The sequence below is a fragment of the Monomorium pharaonis genome, chromosome 1 (genome assembly GCF_013373865.1).
Source record: "Monomorium pharaonis isolate MP-MQ-018 chromosome 1, ASM1337386v2, whole genome shotgun sequence".
NCBI lineage: Eukaryota > Metazoa > Arthropoda > Insecta > Hymenoptera > Formicidae > Monomorium > Monomorium pharaonis.
In genome coordinates, this window is record NC_050467.1 from 7,231,952 (window position 1) to 7,255,608 (window position 23,657).

At 31.5% G+C, this 23,657-nt stretch overlaps 3 protein-coding genes across 8 annotated transcripts; 1 reads left to right on the forward strand and 2 right to left on the reverse strand.

The window, feature by feature from the left end:
• The first annotated feature begins 289 nt into the window (after positions 1–289).
• LOC105831855 (EKC/KEOPS complex subunit Tp53rk) lies at positions 290–18,395 on the forward strand. Of its 4 annotated transcripts, none has more exons than XM_036295352.1 (4): positions 290–371; positions 15,056–15,333; positions 15,969–16,232; positions 17,562–18,395. In XM_036295352.1, exons 2-4 carry the CDS (start codon positions 15,150–15,152, stop codon positions 17,807–17,809), a joined length of 696 nt encoding a protein of 231 aa, XP_036151245.1. In that variant the 5' UTR covers positions 290–371; positions 15,056–15,149; the 3' UTR covers positions 17,810–18,395. The 4 variants fall into 4 exon arrangements, with proteins under 4 accessions (XP_036151245.1, XP_012527747.1, XP_036151243.1 ...); XM_012672293.3 differs by lacking the exon at positions 290–371 and adding an exon at positions 7,902–8,050; XM_036295350.1 differs by lacking the exon at positions 290–371 and adding an exon at positions 14,622–14,766.
• Positions 1,126–14,008, reverse strand: LOC105828820. 3 transcript variants are annotated; one of them, XM_036295347.1, is made up of 2 exons: positions 13,715–14,008; positions 1,126–4,013 (listed from the first exon to the last, which is right to left on the reverse strand). In XM_036295347.1, exons 1-2 carry the CDS (start codon positions 13,863–13,865, stop codon positions 3,286–3,288), a joined length of 879 nt encoding a protein of 292 aa, XP_036151240.1. In that variant the 5' UTR covers positions 13,866–14,008; the 3' UTR covers positions 1,126–3,285. The 3 variants fall into 3 exon arrangements, with proteins under 3 accessions (XP_036151240.1, XP_036151241.1, XP_036151242.1); XM_036295348.1 differs by lacking the exon at positions 13,715–14,008 and adding an exon at positions 13,446–13,690 and having other exon boundaries at positions 2,070–4,013; XM_036295349.1 differs by lacking the exon at positions 13,715–14,008 and adding an exon at positions 7,636–7,774 and having other exon boundaries at positions 2,070–4,013.
• Positions 18,184–22,016, reverse strand: LOC105831849 (respirasome Complex Assembly Factor 1). Its single transcript, XM_036295369.1, has 4 exons — positions 21,752–22,016; positions 19,803–19,906; positions 19,557–19,686; positions 18,184–18,394 (listed from the first exon to the last, which is right to left on the reverse strand). Exons 1-4 carry the CDS (start codon positions 21,848–21,850, stop codon positions 18,353–18,355), a joined length of 375 nt encoding a protein of 124 aa, XP_036151262.1. The 5' UTR covers positions 21,851–22,016; the 3' UTR covers positions 18,184–18,352.
• Between the last annotated feature and the right edge of the window lie 1,641 nt (positions 22,017–23,657).

A 23,657-nucleotide genomic window follows, 5' to 3' on the forward strand; every position in this document is an offset into this window, starting at 1 on the left:
CGCGACGTGCGGGACCCTGTTCGGGAATATCGGAAACCGGGAGGGAGGGAAGGACCGAGAAAAATACGAACACACGATTGAGGTGCGCGCGATCGGGATAACGGTGCGATCGGCAGCGAACTGAGGGGCCCGTGGACGCGGACGCGGAGTCGCGACGCGAAAGCGAGACAGGAACGCTCTCGATGCTCGGAGAACTCGATTGTGGAACCCCACCGAGGGAGACGGCGAGGGCGCATGCGCTCGCTCCGGTGACCGAAGCTACTGTGCATCGGGGCACCAGTGATCTAGGTGGACGTGTGTGCGCGCGGGGACGCGCACCGACTACTGCAGGAAGCGCACAGGTGTGCGTCACGGCCGTGTATATCCGCCAGGTACGAGAAAGCACCAGTGTCGCTCAACCGTGTTGCCGCGTCGCCATTGCGTCGCGCTGCCGACGGCTCCGCGTATTCGAGCGCCGCGGCGACCCGGTTGATGACCTAGAGTTACACATCGAAATGTATACACCTTACACATGTATGTATATATTATAATACTTGTGATCTATGCATACAGAGAGAATTCATTCTTAAAGTTATAAAATGGATAACGCAGACATCGGAGAATTTTAGTATAATTATGGTAAAATTTAGCAAAAATAGTAAATTTTATAAAAATGTAATAAATTTGACTACAGTTTTAGTAAGATTTTACTATATTTAACTCTTAAACTGCACACTGGGCCATTTTAATCCGGCGTTACTTTGCGTGATTACCACAAACGGGAAATCGGTTCTTTTTAGCTGATATTGATAGGGTGCATTCAAAATAAGTGTGAGATTGTTCTAAGAGGATTGGTAATAAATTTTCACAGTTTAAAATTTTGAAATTGATTTGTAAACCATTTTTAACAAAATATTTAATAACTTTCGGAATTTTCAATATTTTTACATGAAAATTGAACTGCATATTCTCTGGATCATATACTTTAAGGCTAAAATACGCGCGAAAGCCAATGTTTCAAAAAAGATATTTATTTGGAAACCAAATGTGATTTTTACGCAGAATTGTCACAAAAAATCAATAGCACATTTGCTTTAAGATTCGTTCGTGAATGACTCGTTTTCGATGGATAGGGCATGGAAATGATTTCTTTTTTTCGTGTTATTTTGACCCAGGGCGTTTAAGGGTTAATATACTTAATAAGAAAATTTTACTGAAATTAGTAAAATTATATCAAGTGTACTAAAGTACTTATAGAAGTAGTAAATATCAACAGTAACATAAAATCAATGTTACAAATTTTCCATTCAACAATATAGACATAATATAATACGTGTTATGTAACAAGTAACAATTACAGTTGAGTGGATAATTATAACGCTGATGTTATGTTAGTGTTACTTGATCTTTACTATAACATATGTTTTACCAAGTATATTAAATGTAATATAATAACAAATTATATAACAAAATAATAAATTTTATTATATTTTAGTAAAATAAACTCATTTGAGTAAAATTTACTGAAATTATAACAAAATTCTTTGATGTCCATGTTATCTTACAATTGCCATGATTTCAAGGATAAATTCTAAGAGAAAATTCTCCCTGTGCAGGAGCATTCTCACATTGTATCGATATAGTTTACGATAAAAACTATCCTTTTCGAAATTCTCCCGTCCGAAAGAAAAAGGGACCTTATTGTTTTCTTTTTTGTTTTTTAAGTCTCGATTGAGTGATCTGCATCTACGTTTCGATTTTTAATCTGTGAATTTACGATGAGAAGAGTGCGGCCATTTATTTATTCAATGATTTTAAAGTCCAATTTCCGTTACAGCTCACGTCGATTAATATTGTATGGAAAAAATAAATAATAAATATTGCTGGTTTTTAAGATTCGTAGTCATTTTTTCAGGAATAAGGATTTTTTGTACAGAGTATTTCTCGGAAATGGATGACCAAACATAAGAAATCAAACTTCTATTTATATTACCGATAAAAAGAACAAGTTATAAACTTGTATCCGGAAAAATGCTTCCTTTCCGAAATTTTTTTGTTCATGAACAGAATTTTTTAATGTATATTTTTTAACATTGTAAATTATATTTTTTAATATTGTAATAACGCTATAGTAAACCAAAAATCCACAGAACTAAAACGTTTACTAAATTGCTCTATTACGTACGTCACAAGTTGAAAAAAATCTGCGGTTGCAAATAATTTATTTTAGAATATTTTAACATTACTACAATATACGATATGTTAAAGAAATTTTGTTGCAATCAAAATTAAATATATTGTTAAGATTTTCAGATCTTAGAAAGAATTTTCTTTTAATATAATAAATTATAATAAACTAAAGTACACAAGCTAAAATTTTGTGATTTTAATTGTAACTTTATCAAAATTATGATAAAATAATTTGGCAAACAGATCGTATTTAATGCCCATTGTTTGTGCTAAAAAATCCTTTTTTGTTAAATAATGCAGTTATATCGGTTTTAATAAATTAATAGTAACACAATAAAAACAAAAGTAATATATTTTAATATTAATATTTTCCACTCAGCGATATAAACATAATATAATGTATACGTAACAGTTATGTACATTGAGTAGGAAATTACAACTTGATGTTATATTATACTATTGTTAATTGATGTCCACTGGAAAGGATTGCGCAATTTGTACATTTTCTTTATTTATTGAACTTCTTGGATCTTTATTTATGAGGGCATTTCAACATTTTCGTGTATAACATTTCTTTCTGTTGCTATTGTGGATTTTCGAAAGTTGCAAAATCGCTTGAAATTCTATTTTTGGTTCACGTGACAAAATTAGAAATTTAACATCTTCGATAATCCGTGTTGTCGATCCAAAACATGCATTGCTATGAAAGAAAGTCACTACCAGCAATTTCCTTAACGAGATGTTCTTCCAACTTCCATCATAAGCAAAAAGTTCATAATTTACAATCAGCAAGGAAGCGTTTCCGAACTCATTTCACTTTTTGCCAACCTTACTTTTGTGAATAAAATATGCTTTTAATATTTAGTCATCTATTTCTATTTGAAACCCTGTATATTCATACAAGTGAGAACTCGAGGACGATTGTGAATACTCTAAGGCTCCCGCTTTCTCCTATGCAGTCATACTCGATTACGGCGCGTGAAAAAAAAAATCAATTTACTTCGAGCGTAAACGGAAAAGTCGTACGCTTTCTCGCTTCCGACGTCCCGAGACACGACATGATTGCACCGGGAGAAGAGTAGTCTCAAGAGTCGGCCTGGCGCGGTGATGCGACAGTTAAGTCTTCGCCGTCTGCTCGCCGTCAGCGGCCTTCTTATAGACCTCCTTGTAAACGAGCTCCTGCATCTGCATTCTGAGCAGCATCCTGCGGTCGGCCGGCAGGGTGCGGATGTGCGGTAACAGGCTCATCAGGAAGTAGTAATTGTCGTCGAAGCGACAGTTGCCGTCAATGAGTGGGTCAACGCCAGCGAGACCAACCCCGGTGTCGCTGTCGCTCATCAGAACCTGCTCGGGTGAGATATTCTGCAACATCATCTCGTTCTCCGTCAGATTATCGGTGACGCTCTGGAACTCTAGATTGTCGAAGCTCTCCTCGGGTTCCCGTTTCACGTCAACTGTGCCACGCCGACCATCGCCACCGCCGCCGTCCAGTTTGAGTTGATGGTGATGATGGTGATGATGGTGGTGATGGTGACCGTCTCCGGCCATCGACAATAGATGATCGGCAATCGCATCCCGATCGTCCAGACCACCGTCGATGGAGTTCGGAACGCCATTCTCCCCCTCGCCCTCGCTCGGTTGCATGTCGTCTTCCGTCTTTGGGATGCTGCGCTCCCAGATCGGCGGCCGTGGCAACATCTGCTCCTTGAGGAACTGCAGGCTCTTGAAATGGATCCATACCGGCCGGTTTCGGTGGAATTTGCTCTTGCGGTATACCTGGTCCTTCTTCAGCTCAGCGCGGAACGTATCACGCAGACCCTTCCATTTTGCTTTCAGCATCGGTTCTGTAAACAGACAAGGAGAGGCTCGTTTTGCAAATAGCGATTTGATAAATTTTCAAAATTCGAAAGTTCCATTATCCGCGTTTCCTCTCCCCCTTTCTTGTCCTTCTCCCTTTCCTATTCTATGCGACTTACAAACTAAACTCAAATGAACTTAATTGATGATTAATTCAATTTACAAAATTTCCAATTATATCTAATACATCGATTCTAATTTAGTTTATCTTTTTATGCGCATGCAATAACAAAAATTAGCAATTTATGTTAAGAAAAATGTTATAGATATATTACTTAATAGATGATTACTTAATAGATAACTTTTTAGTATTATTATCTTTCATATATGTATAAAGACTAGTATCAGTTGAATCTTATTTCAAGACCGTCTTAAGTAATGTCTTAAGAGAGGATTCTCGTTTAGAAGTCTGAAAAAATGCATAATTTATAGGAAATTTTTTAAGTATGTAAAATAAAAGCAATTACTGTCACACTTTTTGGATATATTATTGTATATTTAAAGTACAAAAAAAATTTTTTAGTGTAGAAATATATGGCCGTTAAGCTGATAAAAAGGAAAGCTAAAAAAAAGGAAGATGCATGTAATGTCTCGCTACAATTGACACTATTCTAAAACAATTTTTTTCATAAAAAATAAGACAAAATTCTTTTTTAGCGTGTCAATTTTTTAATTTTTGTTATTTTTTCGATTTTTTTAGGTATACAAAGAAGGAAATTATGTAAAATTAATAAAAAACATTGTATCGTTTGTTTCAGCCAAGATTTACCCTCTCTAGAATGTACACAATGGATGGCGAAACGCTACAAGCATCTTCCTTTTTCGTCAGCTTAACGGCCGTATTTGTACACTAAAAATTTTGTTTTTGTACTTTAAATATACAATAATATATCCAAAAAGTGTGACAGTAATTGCTTTTATTTTACATACTTAAAAAAATTCCTATAAATTATACATTTTTTGGTACTTCTAAGAGCCACCGCACAAGCCTTTTTGTAACGCATTACGTTACGTTAAGTCTTAGTACTCCACAAACTTAAATTCGTACTTAAGGGCCGAAGCACAAAACATGGCGTAATAGTTACAACAGTCGTAGTGTAGTCGTAGGCAACGTACAAGCTTTGTCGTATAATTATGTTGTATAATAGATCTAACTGTAATGCGTATCCAAATGTAGATACATAACCTGATTATATCTAAAATAAATTAAGAGTTAAAATATTAAAATATGCCATTTAACTATATTCGATCAACTATGAAAAGTAAATAATAAGATTAGTTGTGAAATGTATTAAAAATTGATGATCCATTCTTTTATGTTTACATATAATTTGTTTACTATAATAATAAAAGCAATTAGTATTATTTTAATTTCAAGTTGTTCTCAAAGTAAAATAATAACACATTTGAGAATTAAAGAAATGATAGAAATCTGTTTTACTGCTATACTAAAATGACATTTAAATAATTTACAAAGCTGATTAAGACAGTACTAATTAGTTACGCCACATTTAAGGGAAAAAAGCGAGCTCTTGTTCCAAAACATCGATTGACTTATAATAACTTATTTAATTATTTACTCTTATCTATAATTGAATATAATTATAATTATATTCAATTATGATTAGGTTATGTATAGACACACATCATAGTTAGATTTTTATTATACAACATAATTATACGACAAAGCTTGTGCGTTGTCTACGTCTATGACTACGACTGTTTTAATCATTACGCCATGTTTTGTGCTTCGGTCCTAAAATTAAACTTAAATCAATGCACAAAGAAACTTTTAACGTAAGTTCTTAAGTTCTTACGTTAAGAATTTCTTTGTGCGTTCATTTAAGTTAAATTTTAAGTACAAACTTAAGTTCATATGGAGTACTTAACGTAACGTAACGTGTTATGGAAGAGCTTGTGCGGTGGCCCTAAACCAGGATCCTCCCTTAAAATGCTATACACCTATAATTAATTAACATCTAAAGACAATATTTAAAACGATCTGAAATATAAAATTCGACTGTGAGTCGGCCAAAAATTACGTTCTATTAAAAATTACCAAAGTTTTTGACAAAAATTTCAACTTATTTTTATTTTCCTCTGCTAAAAATATCAACTTTGATGTGAAACTGTTGCGCGTTGTAAAATTTGAGAGAAACAATATACAAGGTGTCCCAAAACATGTGGGTCAACGCTTGTAAAAAAATAGAAGGGATCGAGATGAACATAAAAGTCCAATATTGTCTTGGGTTAGGTCCACCAATAATCAAGATATTAACGTATGGAATTTGTAAATAATCTAATTAATTTCTATCGTAATTGTAAACAGTAAATTAATAAAAACTTATCATATATTCACGATAGATTTTTTCTTCCGTGTTGTGACTCGAGCGGATCGAGCTCTTCCCTCGGCGCGCTCTCATTCATAATTTGAAAAATTAATATCTCGATTATTGGTGAACCTAACCCAAGACCTAACTTAAGACAATATTGGACTTTTATGTTTATCTCGATCTCTTCTACCTTTTTACGAGCTTTGACCCACATGTTTTGGGACACCCTGTATATGTTTTGAAGAATGATCTTTCTTCTTGAAAATCCATTTCGATTTGTTCTATTTTAATAATTACAAAAAACCGCAGCCATTTAAAAAAATGTTTTTTTCATATAGTGTTTTATTGGATTTTTGACTCTTTCAATGATGTTTTTTATGACATTATCAGCTGACAGAAGTTTCCTATTATCGATTGAAAAAGAATTAATTACATTAGCTTTAATATAAACAAAGTTATGAATTACTAAGGGTCGATTTCACCAACTCCGGTTACCTTAACCGATCGATTATTCCATTAGAATTGACCAATCGCATTTGTTAATTTTGCTTAACGACAAATATGATTGGTCATTTCCAATGGAATAACCGGACAGGTTAAGGTAACCGGAGTTGGTGAAATCGGCCCTTAAAGTGTAAATTCGGATCGTATGCAATTAAAAGATGTGTGCAATAAAAACTATTATACTATCTGATAGTAGATACTTTATAGTTTACATTTATGTTTTCAAAGTTTTATTTTTAGCTTTTGCTTAAAAGAAATCTATCCAAAAACAAAATAATATTTTAGTATTACCTTTCAATAACATATCTCTCAGTTTAAAAAAATAGTGTATTTTACACAGAACTAATTCAGAAGTTTCAGGTTTGATTGCCTTAATCCTGTATTAAAGCAGGTATATTTTTCCAAGATGATACATAAATATTAAATCTATTTAAATCTTCAAGTAGAATAAAGTCATATTTAAAAATATATATGTTAAAAAAAAGTAAAAAGATGCAAAATTACACTGAAAAAAATGTTATTAAACTTTAAATGCTTTTTTTTTTAAATATTTTTTCAAAATATAGTCACGATAGCTCAAACATGGTTTATCTGATTAATTTAAAATTTTTAAAATATATTTTTTAATAACATTTAATATCAAATCAGAGAGGTTAACAATTTTTTTTTCTTAAATTATAATAATTTTTTTCGGAAAAATGCAATTTTTATCATTTAAAATATGTATAGTTTCACAAGAAATAAAGTTTTTAAAAATTTTTAGGGTTCTTACATGGAAAATTGTCACAGCAAAGTTTTTAAAGTCGCAATAAACACTACAGACGCACTTTTAAATTATAGAAAAATTTCTAAAAATATTATAAAATGTAATACAAATATTTTCACCATGCAAATTTTGCATATATTTCTCTGTACATAAGAAAATATTGCATATTGCAGTACTTCTGACCGTGTCGTCGGAGATAACACAACGGGACCGTATATTGACTGCATTAGCGCGCGCATCTCCGCGTATCTTCGCACATGTCTGCGCATGCGGCTTCAGTCCGGTAACTTGCACTTGCAGTGACTTGTATTGCTTTATACTTCATGCTGTTCACTCGCATGCGTTTGTTCGCAACTAGTTCAATTAAGATAGGAATATGATGAAGAATCTCGTTCGGTCATCGTGCATCCAGATACCACAGGTAAGATGTATTCCCGCTGTATACATAACACCGATGCGAGATTACCACCGTCGATCATAACGCCGGTTCACGCGACGAGTGAGGTTAGGGCGCAACGCGCGTTATATCAGCGAATTAAACGAGATTCACGTACGGTATCGAGATAACGCAGGAACTCTCTCAAGTAGTATTGAGGATAATGACAATTTCATACACTCTAAAACACGATAAAATAACTTTGACAATAATGGCTAGTGGAATATTTATCATTCTGTGATTAATATCATTCTGTGTTTACATGACTGTGTGTATAATTCTCTACCTAATTCTCACCATGTTTATGTTTATATAAACATACGATAAGAAATACAGTACTCTTTCACCATGTGGTGTTTATATAAATATATAGGCTGTATTCCAAAATTCATAATTGCTACCACTTCAAAATCTATAATTCATGTTATGTATACTGTTGTATATTGAGAGATTTTCAGTACTGATAGTGAATTTTGTTACACAGCCATAGTAAAAAAAACATGAATCATGATACATACTCTCACCTCACTTTTATCAATAAACGCTTTAGATGTGACGAATAAATGCAATTATATTCTAATCATATATCTGTTGGTACTTTTAGACCCAGATTGTCAGTTGCTAAAAGTCAATTGCTACAATTTTATATAAAAAATCCTATTTTAACTGCATTTATATTCTCGATAAAAGTACCACTAAACATGTTCAAGTATACATTTATTTAACATAAAAGTGCAGAACTTTATATGGAAAAAAATTAGTTAATTTGACAAATTTTTCAACTTGATTAAATTTTTTCAATTGAAGTATTTATCTATTTAAATACATGAAATACTTAAACTTTAATTCAAGTATTTATATATTTAACTAATATACATAAATATTTGAAAAATATTAATAGAAATAAAAATAATAGGATTTTATGAGGGTTTTTAAGACTATAACAAAAAAGCTAATAAGAGTCAAGGTAATGAGAGTTACTATTTGCCACAGCCCAGTAATTGTGTAAATAAATAATTCATATGTATGTACTTTACAAGTTACATTACTTCATTACTTAACCTTTTTGCCTCTACTTTGAACCTTACAGTTAATGGTTAAAAATTCCTAGGTTAGTAAGATAGAATCAGTCACTTATTGTCAAATTAAAAATTATTGTTCCATTATGGTTATGATATGTAAACCCAAAGGGGTTTGAAATTCAAATTCCAATCACACATACACACATATCCCAGACGTGACAATTACATAAAGTACAGTCATCAGAAAGCTCTGTAAGTGTTAATATAATAAATGTCGACAATTTAAAACTTCTTTGTTTTATCAAAGGTCAACGGTAAAATAAATAAAAATAAAAAGCAAATAAAGATACAAATAATGAAAAATAAAAAACTACAATAAATAAAATAAAATAAATTATTTCTATAACAAGAATTTCAAAAGCAATGATGGTAGAACAATTTTTTTAAAGTCATTGATTTTAAAGAAAAATTATAAAAAATTAAACGTGTGATTTGTTTTACGCAATGTGCATAATTCATGATGTCCATATTTTCTTATAAAAAAATAAAGAAAACTTGAAAGTTTAAAGCTTCTATCTTAGCTTCTATATGCTTTCAAACTGTTTTATGATTGCCAGAAGTCAGCGCATTGCGAATTTTTTTAGTATAAAATTATAACGGTATAAAATTATATCAGTATATCAGAATAAAATATCGCGTAATTTTGTGATAGTTTGAAATTAATTTGATTGCGTTCAAACAAATTCTTGATTTAAATCTGAAAGTTTGAAATAATGGAAAATAAAAACAAATCTTATCTAAATAATTTTAATAAAAAAATTAAAAATCTAATAAACGAAAACAAATTAAACCACATGAAACTAAATTTATCGGAGATTCGTAAAAATTTGTATTAATACGACATTAGACATTGAAACACTAATTAGAAAAGAATTTTCCGCAATAAACTGTTAAAATAATGGACAAAATTGAGTTTTGAAAAAATAAATAAATCTAAAAGTTTTGAAAGAACTTTTATAATAAAGTGTAGTCATTATAATAATCCATCTCTATTTGATAACATTTGGTGAACTATAAGAATAAATAATGCATTATGCCACATCGTAGAAAAACTTGCACTTTAAGTGCAGAAGGTATTGCACTGCAATTTAATCGTTTGCACTTGTTAGGTGCATTAAAGCCAAGTTCAAATTAATTAGGTAGCCTTTTTATATTCAGCATGAAAATATATAACATACATTATATGCATATTAATTATAGATGTAGGAGACGATATTAATGACATGCTATCGAACGGGAAGTACTAAGTTTGTTTAAAAAAACAATTTATTTATTGAGAATAAACGTGTTCTTCAACTTCGAATCTTGTTCCACGCGAACAAGGTTTGAAGACGATGAGAGTGTTGAGACTGTCAAAAGATGGCTACGGGAACAAGATGGGATCTGCTATATAATTCTATACATGTCTATCATACGTGACTACCGATAAGTTATTGATGCGATAAGTGTATCTGTGGATATTTTTCATATATTAAAATCAAATTTACGAATAAGTGCTACAAAATGTCACTTTACATAAGAGAATCAGGAATAACTAGAAAATTAAATAACTTTTAAACCAACAGACTTATACTTAAATTTTATTTTACACAGACACTCAAATGTAAGAAAATAACTTACAAAATTTTTAATAATTTTGGTAATATATATTATATATATTCTCTCATTATATATATAAAAGATATATATATATATATATATATATATATATATATATATATATAAGAAAAGGGTGTATTCTTAAATTTTGTGCTTAAGTTGTATTTCGATATAACTATCAATACTAAAATTCTATATACTTAATGAACTATAAATTTATATATATATAATGCCAGTGTAGGATCTGCACCAATCACTGAACAATCACCAGTAAATAAGTGTTTAACAAAAATATTAAAACAGTAAAAACTTCAAAATAATAAATTATAAAATAATTTATATTTTACAGATTTAATTTTCATACAGATTTGATTAAAATATTTATTAAAAAATATAATAACATTACAAGTTGTTTTTGTTTTCGTTCATTGATTAATTCGATTTGTTACTTATTAACCTACTATTTATTAAATACAGTAATTCTATCGAAACACAGCCTACAAGAAATGTTATTACACTCTTTAATCGTAATTAAATCTTCATAATCTTGTATTATTATAATACAGAACTTTCTAACTTTCTTTATTTTGTTATTTATTTTATTTTATTGTGATAAAATCAAATCGAATTGGATAAATCTTTAATAATTATAATCTTAAATATGTTTCAAAAATTAAAAATACTGTAAAAATATAGTAAGAATAAACGTAACTTTAGTGGCACTTTTATAATATTTTATAATATGATTAGTGGCAATTTTATAATATGATATGCGTAATCAAGAAAATTTCCTCCAAATTACTAGTGTTTTTGCAAAAACAAAAATTTATTCTGATGTCTCATTTGATCTTTACTATAATATAGTTAGGGAATACAGATCATTTTATTTATTATAATATTTATTCACACTTTTAAAATAATAATATAAATGCCAATAAAAGGCAGAAAATGAGTTTATGATTTCATAGAATGAAGATAGGAAAGATTAATATAAACTTGTATATTTTATAGGAAATCATAATGTAATCATGCGATAACTCTGTAGGATTAGAATCACTCTAACGAAACAAAACAAAACAAAACATGATGAATTGTTAGACTAACAAAATAATAAAGAGAAGTCCAGAATAAAAGTAATTTATAAAATAAAATATAAAATTTGCAATATAAACTCGTATTAAAACTCAAAAAATTGTAGACTTAAAATTTTGAAATCCATTTGTGTCCCTTTCGTGCTAAGAACCATGATTTCATCTCAATACGTATAGCTCCGAATATAGGACTAACGTATTATACCTCATATAATATGTTGGAAACGATAATAATTTTACGGGTCTGACTATGGATATGTCAATGGACATCTCAATCGCCAAAGTTTTCAGCAAAATTTTGGTTAAAATATTGAAAAAAAATCGCGTTAAGAAAAAAATATGATATGCGTAATCAAGAAAATTTTTCTCCAAATTACTACAGTAGTTCTTTTGAAAAAACAAAAATTTATTCTGATGTCTCATTTGATCTTTACTATAATATAGTTAGGGAATGCAGATCATCTTATTTATTATAATATTTTGAGGACTAAATTGTAAAATCCCATTCTGTAGCAGATTTCGCAACTGCGTAAAACACAAATAAAAAAAAAGCTCGTAGCAAAATATTATTTCTAAACAAAATATAGATAACATGATTGTATTTGTATCATGAGTAAGAAATACTTTTGATTATAATATTTTTAAGAATAAAATTGCAAATTCTGACTATATATAACAAGTTTCATAAAATATAAACAAACAAAAATTCGATAAAATATTTCTTCTATAAGATGCACATACAAAATATGAATCCAGATATGCATCTGCGCCGCAAATAAGGTGCAAACGAGATATAAATGAGTTGGCCCATCACTCTAGTCAATCTTTAATATTGAAGAAAGAATACGCTAAGAATACGAACGCGTGCGCGATAATCTTCCTCTGTATCTTCGTTTTCTCAACGGAATTGAAAGTAAAATTTCGAAGAATTGCGAAGTATTGCGTCGAGGACTTCTTCAGGTATGAAAACAATTATACAACGAGAGAAATCATGGTATCCTTTATATCTTTGGATCCTTTTTAACATAAATTCTCTTAATTTTAAAAAAGGGGACCTCCGTCAAAAACGTGGAGTGATCTTCACTTTCACCTTTCTTTTATTGATATTTTCGCGAGTGGGAAAAACATCATTCCGTTCAACTGTTTATTACCACGCGCGAATATTTGCGTTGTCCTTGAAAGTGGATTTACAAATACGGATTTAACGTCTGGATTTTTCCCGAAGGCAACCAATTCGAATAGGTAGCCTCAGGATTTCATAGGTTATTAAAGATGCAAATCACGATTTTTTTTTATGTTAAATCAAAATCAGAATCCGAGTCTAACCGAATCGAATCATTGAGACATAACTTTTAGTTAATATAATTTTGTTAAATTTCAATATAGATAAGAGAAAAATTTTATGTAAGAAAAACAATGTTCATTATATGTATAATATAAAGTCATTTTAAACGTGACTTAATAAAATTGTCAGTATGTCTCTGATTCGCGCGAACTTCTTGCATTTAAAACTTTCGAATAGTTGGAATTCGAATCAGGTAAAGACTCGACTTGATTCGTATTCAGACAATTCGCACACTTCTCTCATTCACGAGACAATTAACGTACGATCGCTACGCTTCCTTTCGAGCTGACTGACGATTCGCCGTTGGACTCGATGGCTCACGATCACCCGCGGCCGCGACACGCGCGTAATCGCTCTCAATCCTCCGAAGAAGACGAATGGTCGCGCGAGTAGGCGACGCATGGGCGAAGGAGACGGCGGCCTAGCTGGCGGGCAGCGAGCGTTTGTTTCACGAGGCTCGATTCCGTGTATCACCCGGGACACAGTACAAGGGGGGGGGGAGGGGGCGGGTTGTTGATTACGAGACACGTACTGGGCAGATTGAATATCGCCGCGATCTCCATCCAGACGCGGTTGGTCACCTCGCGATTGTGATAAGAGATGTGCCTCTGGTTCCAGAGCGCCGGCCGCTTGTAGACCTCGGCGATTAGCCGATTCGCGTCCATCTTCACCTCATCCCTCATATTTCCCTCGCCTCCTCGTCGCTGCCGTCCTCTTCCTTTTCTTCTCGCCAACTCGCACCAACCCCCGGCCGCGAATGTAGGAAAGCTCTATCGCGACAACTCGGCGAGTCGCGCGGAACCGACGGGAACAAAGTACGGGCGAATACTAGCGCCGGGATAGCGATTAGCGCGCAGGACGCTTGGCGGGTGACGATCGATTCGCGTTTCGCCCTCGCCTCGCCTCGCTAGCGCTAGCGGCCACGCTCTCCGGAGTACCTTACCTCCTCGCCGCCCTCGTCCTCGCCCTCCCCCGTCGTCCCCGGCCTCGCCCTTAACGCTTCGCTTTGCCTTTCGCGCAAGCAAATCGGACAACCGATATATCTCGTTCGCCCCTTTCGTCCTTCGACGTGTGTTTACGTGCGAACGGGAGATAAAGTCTGCTAGCGCGAATGAAAGCAATGAAATCGTTGCGCATTTAATTTCTTGGATGTACGCGTGCATGCCTCGCTCGAGATCTCGACAGGGGTCTGATGAAAGCTTTTATTCGCGGATTTTATCGTCGAGATGTAGATCGCGATAAGTACATCCTATATCTATTTTCGCGAATACAACGCGCGAATGCAATATTTGCGCGACTAATTGATCGGACATGCGCATGCACGTTTTATTCACAGCCTAGCTTCGGCAACAACGACGGATTCCTCGCGCGAGTATATAAGGACCTTGAAACCTCGCTCCGTTAAATCTATCACATAAATCAATCTGTGGATACACTTTAATTTCATTCAAACTTGACAAAAATTTAGAACTGTAAAAAATATTTCACTCGTCTTTTCATTTTTTTTTTCTTACAATTTTTTTCTCAATAGGAAATTATAGTATTTTGATTCTCTCAAGAACTAGTGTACTACTGGATGAAAAAGTACGGTTTTAAGGGCAATCATTACTTTATTTTTTACTATCACATCTATAAATAAAAAAATAATATACATAAAAGTAATATTCTGATTTCGTATTTGTAATCAAAAACTCTTATATTTGATATTAAATTTTGTCTGTGAAAATTAAAAGGATAATAACTGTCCTTATGTCTATGGGCAAAAATGAGAAAAAAATATTTTTCATAATTCTACATTTGTGCTAAAGAAAAACTAGAGTGTACCACTTTAATACGTTTATTTGTTGCAGTCATTTTGTTTTCTGTTGTATAGGATTCGTTGTGGCGGAAATAGAAGCAAGATATTGCGGACGCAATATTCGCGCAGTGTTCCAGTCGCTTCGATCGACTTATTCCCGGTAATAATAATGGACTCTGAGTTGATAGCGCAAGGCGCAGAGGCGCGTCTTTATAAGGGACTCTATCTGGGAAAGATGTGCCTGATGAAAGAGAGATTCGTAAAAAACTATCGACACCCAGAGCTAGATACTCGCCTTACCAAGGATCGCATTAAAGCCGAAGCTCGCGCCATTATCCGGGCGAGATCGGCAGGTAAAAAAAAAATGCATTCAAGTACACGATGGAAAAACATGGACTTGCATTCTTGTTGATTTCTTATAACATACGTTGTAGTTCTTAAATATTCTTAAAAGATTTTATGGGATGATTCTTCACATTAATTTAAAACTTCATATAACTATATGTTCGAAATAATTGAGTTTCAAAGACAGATTGAAGAAGACAAATTTTGTTTTTTTCAAAAATTTCGAAAATCACGCAGATTATTTTGATGAAATTTCGTATACATTTCAAGAACATGAAAGCTGATTCTTTTAGATTACACATATATATTATTTTTATTCACTCAATAGCGGACCTAAGAATGAGCGTAATTCTTTTATAAAAAATTGGTCACTGATTCTTTCAAGTTTGAAATTTTTTATGACTAAAATAAACTAACTTAAAAAATTCAACAAATTTACCAAAAAACTTATTTTTGGTAAAAAAACTACTCATTGAATTTTTTAAATTTAATTTTGACACTGTATTTTTGAAATTAAACAGTTTCGGACATATATGGTCATTTGAAATTTTTTTGTCTTAAATTAATGTGAGAAATCACACTTTAAAATCTTTTAAAATATTTGAGAATCACCCTGTATAATTTGTCCCTTTCTATTCACAAGGAATAGCGACGCCGGCCTTATACCTAGTAGATCTAGAGCGACGCAGTATCTATATGGAGTACATAGAAAACGCTACAGTGCTAAAAAACTTCATAGATGAAAATATCTCGGGAAAGACGAACGTGGATCACCTGGTGGACTTTATCGGACGCGGGTTAGGTGTGCTGATAGCTAAGCTGCACTCGAGGCACGTTATCCACGGTGATCTGACCACGTCGAATATATTGTTAAAGAACAAGCCAGCCTACAGTGACTCATCCGAAGGTAGTAAAATCTAACAACGTTTCTTTGCACGTACGATTATTTTAAATTAGATAAATCAATAAACGAATAAGCTTCACCGTATTTATCGACATGTGTCTAAAACGAGTTATCACTGACGATGTTGCTCTGTGCAACGAAAAAGTAGGGTTTCAGCATTTATTGTATGTATTCAAGAGTATTGAACGTTTTCCAACAAGTGACACAAATTAACTGAAGTATTTCTGTCTTTGTTTAATATTCAATGAGAGACAAAGATCGAATTACTGCTGTATAAGGAATATTAAATAGTAAAAATATTTAATATTTCTTACACAGAACTCCCTTAGAATTTTTTCTCAAAATTACTTGTGAAAAATGATCTTCAAAAATTTTTATTGTACTTGTATTAAAATTTTATAAAATTTTAATCAGATTTGGTTAAATTTGATTAAATTTTTATTTCTATAAAAAATTTTATTAAAATTATAGTATTCTTCGAAATACATGTTGTATTATACATAACTACTATGGTTGAGTATAAATTCTAAAAGATAATTTTCTCTCTGTGTAGAGGAAAAGTACGAATTTGGAACCATTTTGTTTTTAAACTATACTTTTTAAATAACTAAAAAAGTATGAAAACATGAATATAAACTAAGTCATTTATACAAGTATTTACAAATTAATGTATATGAGGATTTCTAAAAGACTTTTACTTTGATGCAAAATAATTTTCTTGTCAATTATCCAAAATTTTATGCTGTTTTGCAAGGCGCACTATGTAGCGCAACTATGTATAAAGTAAATAGATTAAGTTAGATTCGTTTTAGTAAATTTTCTTATAAAAAATAGCTACAAATATGTGAACTGTGAGTTTTATTTATTTAATTATCTAAGTAGATATTTTTATCGATATTCGTACAGTGCAATGTTTAGATTTTTGATCTTGCGGAAATGCTCCAATTAACGCACACATATTGACTTTGTTTAAATCTGCACTAGGAAATAAATATTAAAAAATATAAACAAAACAGTCTTAGGAAACTATGTAAAGTGAAGATAATATTATCAATAATATATTTACTATTGTTTAAAGTTTAAATGTTACTACGAGAAAATCGTGCAAATCTAATTCTCACTTTTGACGAATTCAGTTTTAGCAGATTTTGTATAGAAAAGGACATAAATGTATAAACTATGAGTTTTTATTTTCTTAATTGTCTAAACATCTAAGATTATGTTTTTATCGATATTAAACGGTACAATATCTTTTTTGAAAAATAAGAAGGTACCAAATTATGAAACAGTTTCCAATTTCCATTGTTATCTCAATATATCATTCCTCCGCAGCCGAGACACAGTTCATAATGATAGACTTCGGACTGGCCCGAATGGATTCTACGCTGGAGGACAAAGCTGTTGATCTATACGTTCTCGAGCGATCGCTGCTCAGCGCGCATTCCGAAGTATCAGAATTGTTCAATCGTATTTTTCATCACTATCAACGGCATTACCAGAATAAAAATCAATGCGAGCAAGTGCTCGCTAAATACAAGCAGGTGCAAGCGCGAGGACGCAAGCGCTTAATGGTAGGCTAAACAACAGAAGCGAATTCGCAATCAGTTCTGTCAAGTTCTGAAGAAAATATGAAACGCATTTTTATGCAATATAATTTTGCGCAGTTTTGTATTAATTAAATGTAAATTGTAAATAGATCTTCACTTTATATGCGATTGAGAACAAAACAAATTTGTAAAAGTTTGATTGTAATTCGAGTGTTAAAATTAAGATACATAGGGCAAGATTCATGGTTTAATCTTGGCTTCGAAATTATTTTAAATCTAATCATGGATCTTGAGATTCTAGCCAATGAAATATGTCTCGAGACGTAATATGTGTATTTAAATAAAACGATCTTAAATGCAAGATCAGACTATGAATGTCAGTCGTAGTAAGAAGATAAGAAGATATTCTTTATACAGATAAATTATATTTATATGTAACAATATGTAACAGTATACAAGAAGTCAATATATGATATCTATTGCGAAGGAATGACTATTGCATACGCATAATGAGTTTGGCAGCAGCGATGATCCGTACGAAAAAGCTATTGCTCTTTATCCCATGGTCTATATAAATCAGTCGAAATGCAATCCCGAGTATATAATAATCCAAGTTACCTGTTGATAAATAACGGTAATAAAGTATAATGTGAAAGAGGTAAAAAAAGGATAAAGATTTATTAATCCTAATATTCGTTCTGAAACTAGTTTTTCTTAATCCTTTCACTGTCAAATTATGTTTTTTGTGGCGGAACTTTGTATATATTTTTTCGGCCGCTGATTCCGAATCTAAAATTAGGATCTGCAAATTCAATATGGCGAATCCAATATGGCCATCATCAGCTAGTAAATTAGTGGAATTTGGATATTTTGCAGTAAATCCATTCTTCTGGACTCTGTTACACATCCAAGATTGAATGATGACTTCCCACCAGCAATGAAAGGATAACAAAACTTGACAATAAAACGCGATCGCGCTAGGAAACAATATTATAAAATTTTGTATATCACATATTTAGATTTATTGAATATAAAACATTCTATTCTGAGCAAAAAATATTAATATCATCAGAACAAGTAGATACTAAATGAAAGCTAAAAAAATGCTCATACGCAAAAACTTCAATTTTAACCGATTTTTCGCATAATTGTTTATAAACGAAAATCTGACCTGCAACAAATTCTGCAAAGAATCATGTTTTTCTACATCATTAAAAGAATATTTCTACATCATTAACAGAATTGAAATTTTCAGACCTTTGTACCAACTTATTTCCGAGATATCGATTTTATTCTCAAAACACCACCTTTTTTCAACTTTGTTACAAATAATTACAAGTAAACAATTGGGTACAAAAATCTATTAAACATGTTAAGCAATTATTTGACTATCTGGAAAACCAAACTTTACAACTACTTTTGCGAATTTATGAAATTTACAAGAAAAAATTAATAAAAGACAAGTAGCCACTATAGTGTCTCCTGGCAGTGAAAGAATTAACTGGTATTCGCCAATCTAGTATACTCAACAAAACTTGAAATTAATGTATCTTTACTTAAAGTTAATGTAAACTTTTTTTATTTTAAAGGCCTCGAAAAATTCAAAGAATAAAATTACATAATTTAAAATATGTAAAAAATATTTGTCATAAACAATTTTTCACAACGCTATAGAAATTTAGCATGTAATAAAAAAAAACAAAAAAATGAATAGTGTTAATGAATCTTTACCCCTTTTTTATAATAAATCGATTAAACAAAATTTTGATGTTACACTCACCAAAAAACCAGCGAATGAGGTCATAAAGCCCTCTTTCGTCAACTCCCACATACCACCGTATTCTTCCTCATCAATTTGTTGGAAACTGCTAAAGTATAAATAGGTAATTCCCGCATTAACTATTACAAATCTGAAACAAATGTCACAATGACTCAACAATATCTGCAATTTGAAATGCACATATAACACAAAATTTATTTTTAAAAATAGCAAGGAATAAACAAAATGTCAATTGATTTTACTTACAACAATAGAGCTATAAAACCTTTCAATGGTATAAGGCCCCATCCTATACCAACAATAATACCAATTACTTGTCTCGCCCAGTATATTACATCAAGAAATTCCTCCTGTAACATGAGACAAAATGGAAATGATAATAAATTTATCCTTCATAACTAAACTGTTAATAGAGTACATTTAAAATGAAATGAATATAATATATATACAGATATCCCTCTACTTCAACTTACAAATGTTTAGACTTATGACCAGCATGCCAAAAATGAATTAGAATTTAATGAAGCTAATTAAGTGCTCAGTAACTAGTAATCAAAAATAAATATTAATTTTATAATACTAAATATTATAGATTAAAATCTATTCAATGTACAGTTCAATGAAATTGAAAAGTATATAAAGGCTGTTTTTCTTTTATGGAACATAGTCAACACTATTGATATAAGTTGACACTTGTCGCTTTCCATTTATAATTTGTTACAAACTCAATCGACACATTTCGACTCTGCTTGGGAGGAAAGTTGAAGTATATTTTTGATCAAAGAATGTATTCGCTTTCAATATTGTGATAGAATTTTTGAGTATATACCTATATATAGTACAATTTTTGAATTGTTTTAATATAATAGAAAGTTACAATATTAAGCATTACGTACTCTGTAATCATAAATAACAATTTATATTCCACATTAAGATTTATAAACTTTATAAAAACATTTACAAAATTTGAAAACATTGTTTAAGAAGTTTTATGATAAACTTCTTAAATAATGTAAGATAAAGTATCATAATATACATGTACACATACTGTCTATATCATGTTTTCATTAAACTGTAGTAAACTATGCTTAAGTATGTTAACTTGTGTCGATTTGTGTCTCCTAAATGGAAACCAGCCAAAATCACATAAGTAAATATTAGCACTTTTAAAAGCAACAATAACTAATGCAGATTAGTACATTTATCAGTTGCATTTCCACATGTTAGTCTACATTCTCTTATTGTCTTTATACTTTATATATTTTTTTTAAGAAAATGGTACTATTTTTTAATCACTTGTTGAAGTTAATCTGTGTTTAAATTAAAAATTAATTTTATAATAAATACATTAAAAATTATGATTTAAAAAATATATTTTATTGTATATTTTTATAATTCATGATAATAAAATTATTTTGCATAAGTGTAATGTTTCATTTATATGAAAGATACACGCTATTCGACTTATGATCAATTTTGTATATTTAAGTTTAGCTAATATAAGACAAAACAATTTTAGTACAGTTTATTACATCGACAAAAACTACGTTTCCGATATTACCGCCAATACTGAAAATCTATCATTTCCATTGCATATACTAGATTTTCAGTAATATTGGAACGTGGCCAAAGAACATGTCTATAATGACGTCAGATCAGAGTACTTAATTCTTCGCTGATAAGACAGAGAATACTATCATTTTTTAAAGCGTATTTAACGTACCTACTTTATGTATTCTGGCTATTTGGATACTCAGAGAATATTATGGGGGGGGGGAGGGGGAGTTTAATGTGTCAGATCTTTTGTAGATATACGACACGTGTAACTATAGGTCTTCTCTTATGAGGTTTGTTTTTTATTCCTGCACTGCTGCACTAGTGCAATAAGTTAGAATGAGAAAAAATATATTTGTCTTATTCTAACTTATTGTACCAGTGCAGCAGTGCAGGAATAAAAAACAGACTTGTTAACTCTTACGACTTGCACTGGTTTTACTGCACTAATTAGATAATCTAGATGATGTATGTGTATGTGTCGTGTATGTAGGTGGGTCGATGTGAATGTATGTGTATATGTTTATGTGTATGTAATTGTCCGCATTGTGCTGAGCTCGAGTCGCTATGCCCAAATGACGGTGCGGTACGATCACTCCTGTGCGGAGAATATTACGGCGTGACTCGAAGGTTATGTTTACCTTGTCCGGCCATTCTGAGTTCGCGGTGATTGCACGTGTCCATACGCTAACCTCGCACTTAGCTCCGTTCCCATTTTTCTCCGTTTTCGTACGCGACATTTTAGAAGTTCACGGTTTACTATCAGTGACTATCGATACAGATTACACGAACAGTGGCGCATCAGCCTACCGTTGTTACAACACGTATACAACATGCGGAGTAGACGTATTCCCCGACTCGGGACTCAGAAGATTCTCCGATTAATTTGATCGTTGACTAAGGCCCGGTTTCACAACTCACGGTTAAATTAACTGGCCGATTATTCCATTGGAATTGACCAATCGTATTTGTCGTTAAGCAAAATTAACAAATACGATTGGTCAATTCCAATGGAATAATCGGCCAGTTAATTTAACCGTGAGTTGTGGAACCGGGCCTAAAGGTGCAATTTCATGCGAGCGAAGCAAAGCTTTTACCCCCTCTCCATCCAATAAAAAGCAGCGTCGCTTAGCTATCGCTATTCGCCTCCTTCCTTTTCATGGAGCGAAGAAAAGCTGGCTTTTTATCCCCACTCCTATCTTTTTATGGAGTATGTCTTCGCTGGCTTTCTGTTTATTTACTGTATATTTGTATCAATCAGCATTGCAATCAACAAGAACTTGTTCTTGTTCCAAACCTGTAATCAGAGTTGCAAATAATTAATTAAATATTTCAATTAATTACATTGAAATTGAAGAATTAAAAGTCAATTTTAAATTAAATCTTATTAAATTAAAAATTAAAATGTAATTTACAATTACAACAAAATTTAATTGAAAATTAAATTTTAATTTTTAATTAAATTTTAATTACCAATTAAATAAAGTTTAATTAAGAATTAAAATTTAGTTCTCAATTAAATTTTGTTGTAATTGTGAATTACATTTTAATTTTTAATTAAATAAGATTTAATTTAAAATTAAATTAATTAATTTTTAATTTTTCAATTTTAATGTAATTAATTGAAATATTTAATTAATTATTTGCAACGCTGCCTGTCGTGTCCTATTTCGACATTGTCATTGACTACACGGAAAAAGGAATTATAATCTAATTCTTAATTTAATTTAATTACATTGAAAATTAAAATTTCATTCCCTGAAATTTATTTCTCAATTAAAAAAAATTTAATTTTCAATTACAACAAAATTTAATTAAGAATTAAAATTTAATTCTCAATTAAATTTTATTCAATCAAGAATTGGAATTTAATTTTCAATTAAACTAAATTTAATTAAAATTTTTTATTTAATTATTCAATTTTTAATCAATAATTACATTATTTTGCAACTCTGCCTGTAATTAACCGCGTATAAAAATGGATTATAATCAGTATTATAGTCAGTACATCGCGTACGTCGAATATTACAGACGTACAGTGGCAGCTTGTTGTTTCGCTGTAGAGTTCGACTGTGTCGAACTTTGAGCGTGCCTTCGCTGAGATGCGCTAAAACAGCCATTTTAACGAAAATCGATGGAGAAGGGATAAAAGCCAGCTTTGCTTCGCTCGCATGAAATTGCACCTTAAGGCCCGGTTCCACAACTCACAGTTAAATAAACTGGCCGATTATTCCATTGGAATTGACCAATCGTATTTGTCGTTAAGAGAATGCTAAACTGCCCATCAAACTTGATTGAGGTCAATAATGCAGAGTCGTTATTTATCCTTGTTCATGAACAAATTTGCTTTAAAATACAAGTTATATAGCTTATACTTACAAATAAATGGTGTCTCGCAGTTTGGAATAGAAGGAATAAGACTATATTTGTCAAATTACGTTTACAAGCCGTAAAAAAACATTTATGTGATCAAAAATTTTATTCATTTAAGCGCTTTTATTTTTAAAATATCTTTTTTGTACGGCTTGTAATCGTAATTTGACGATT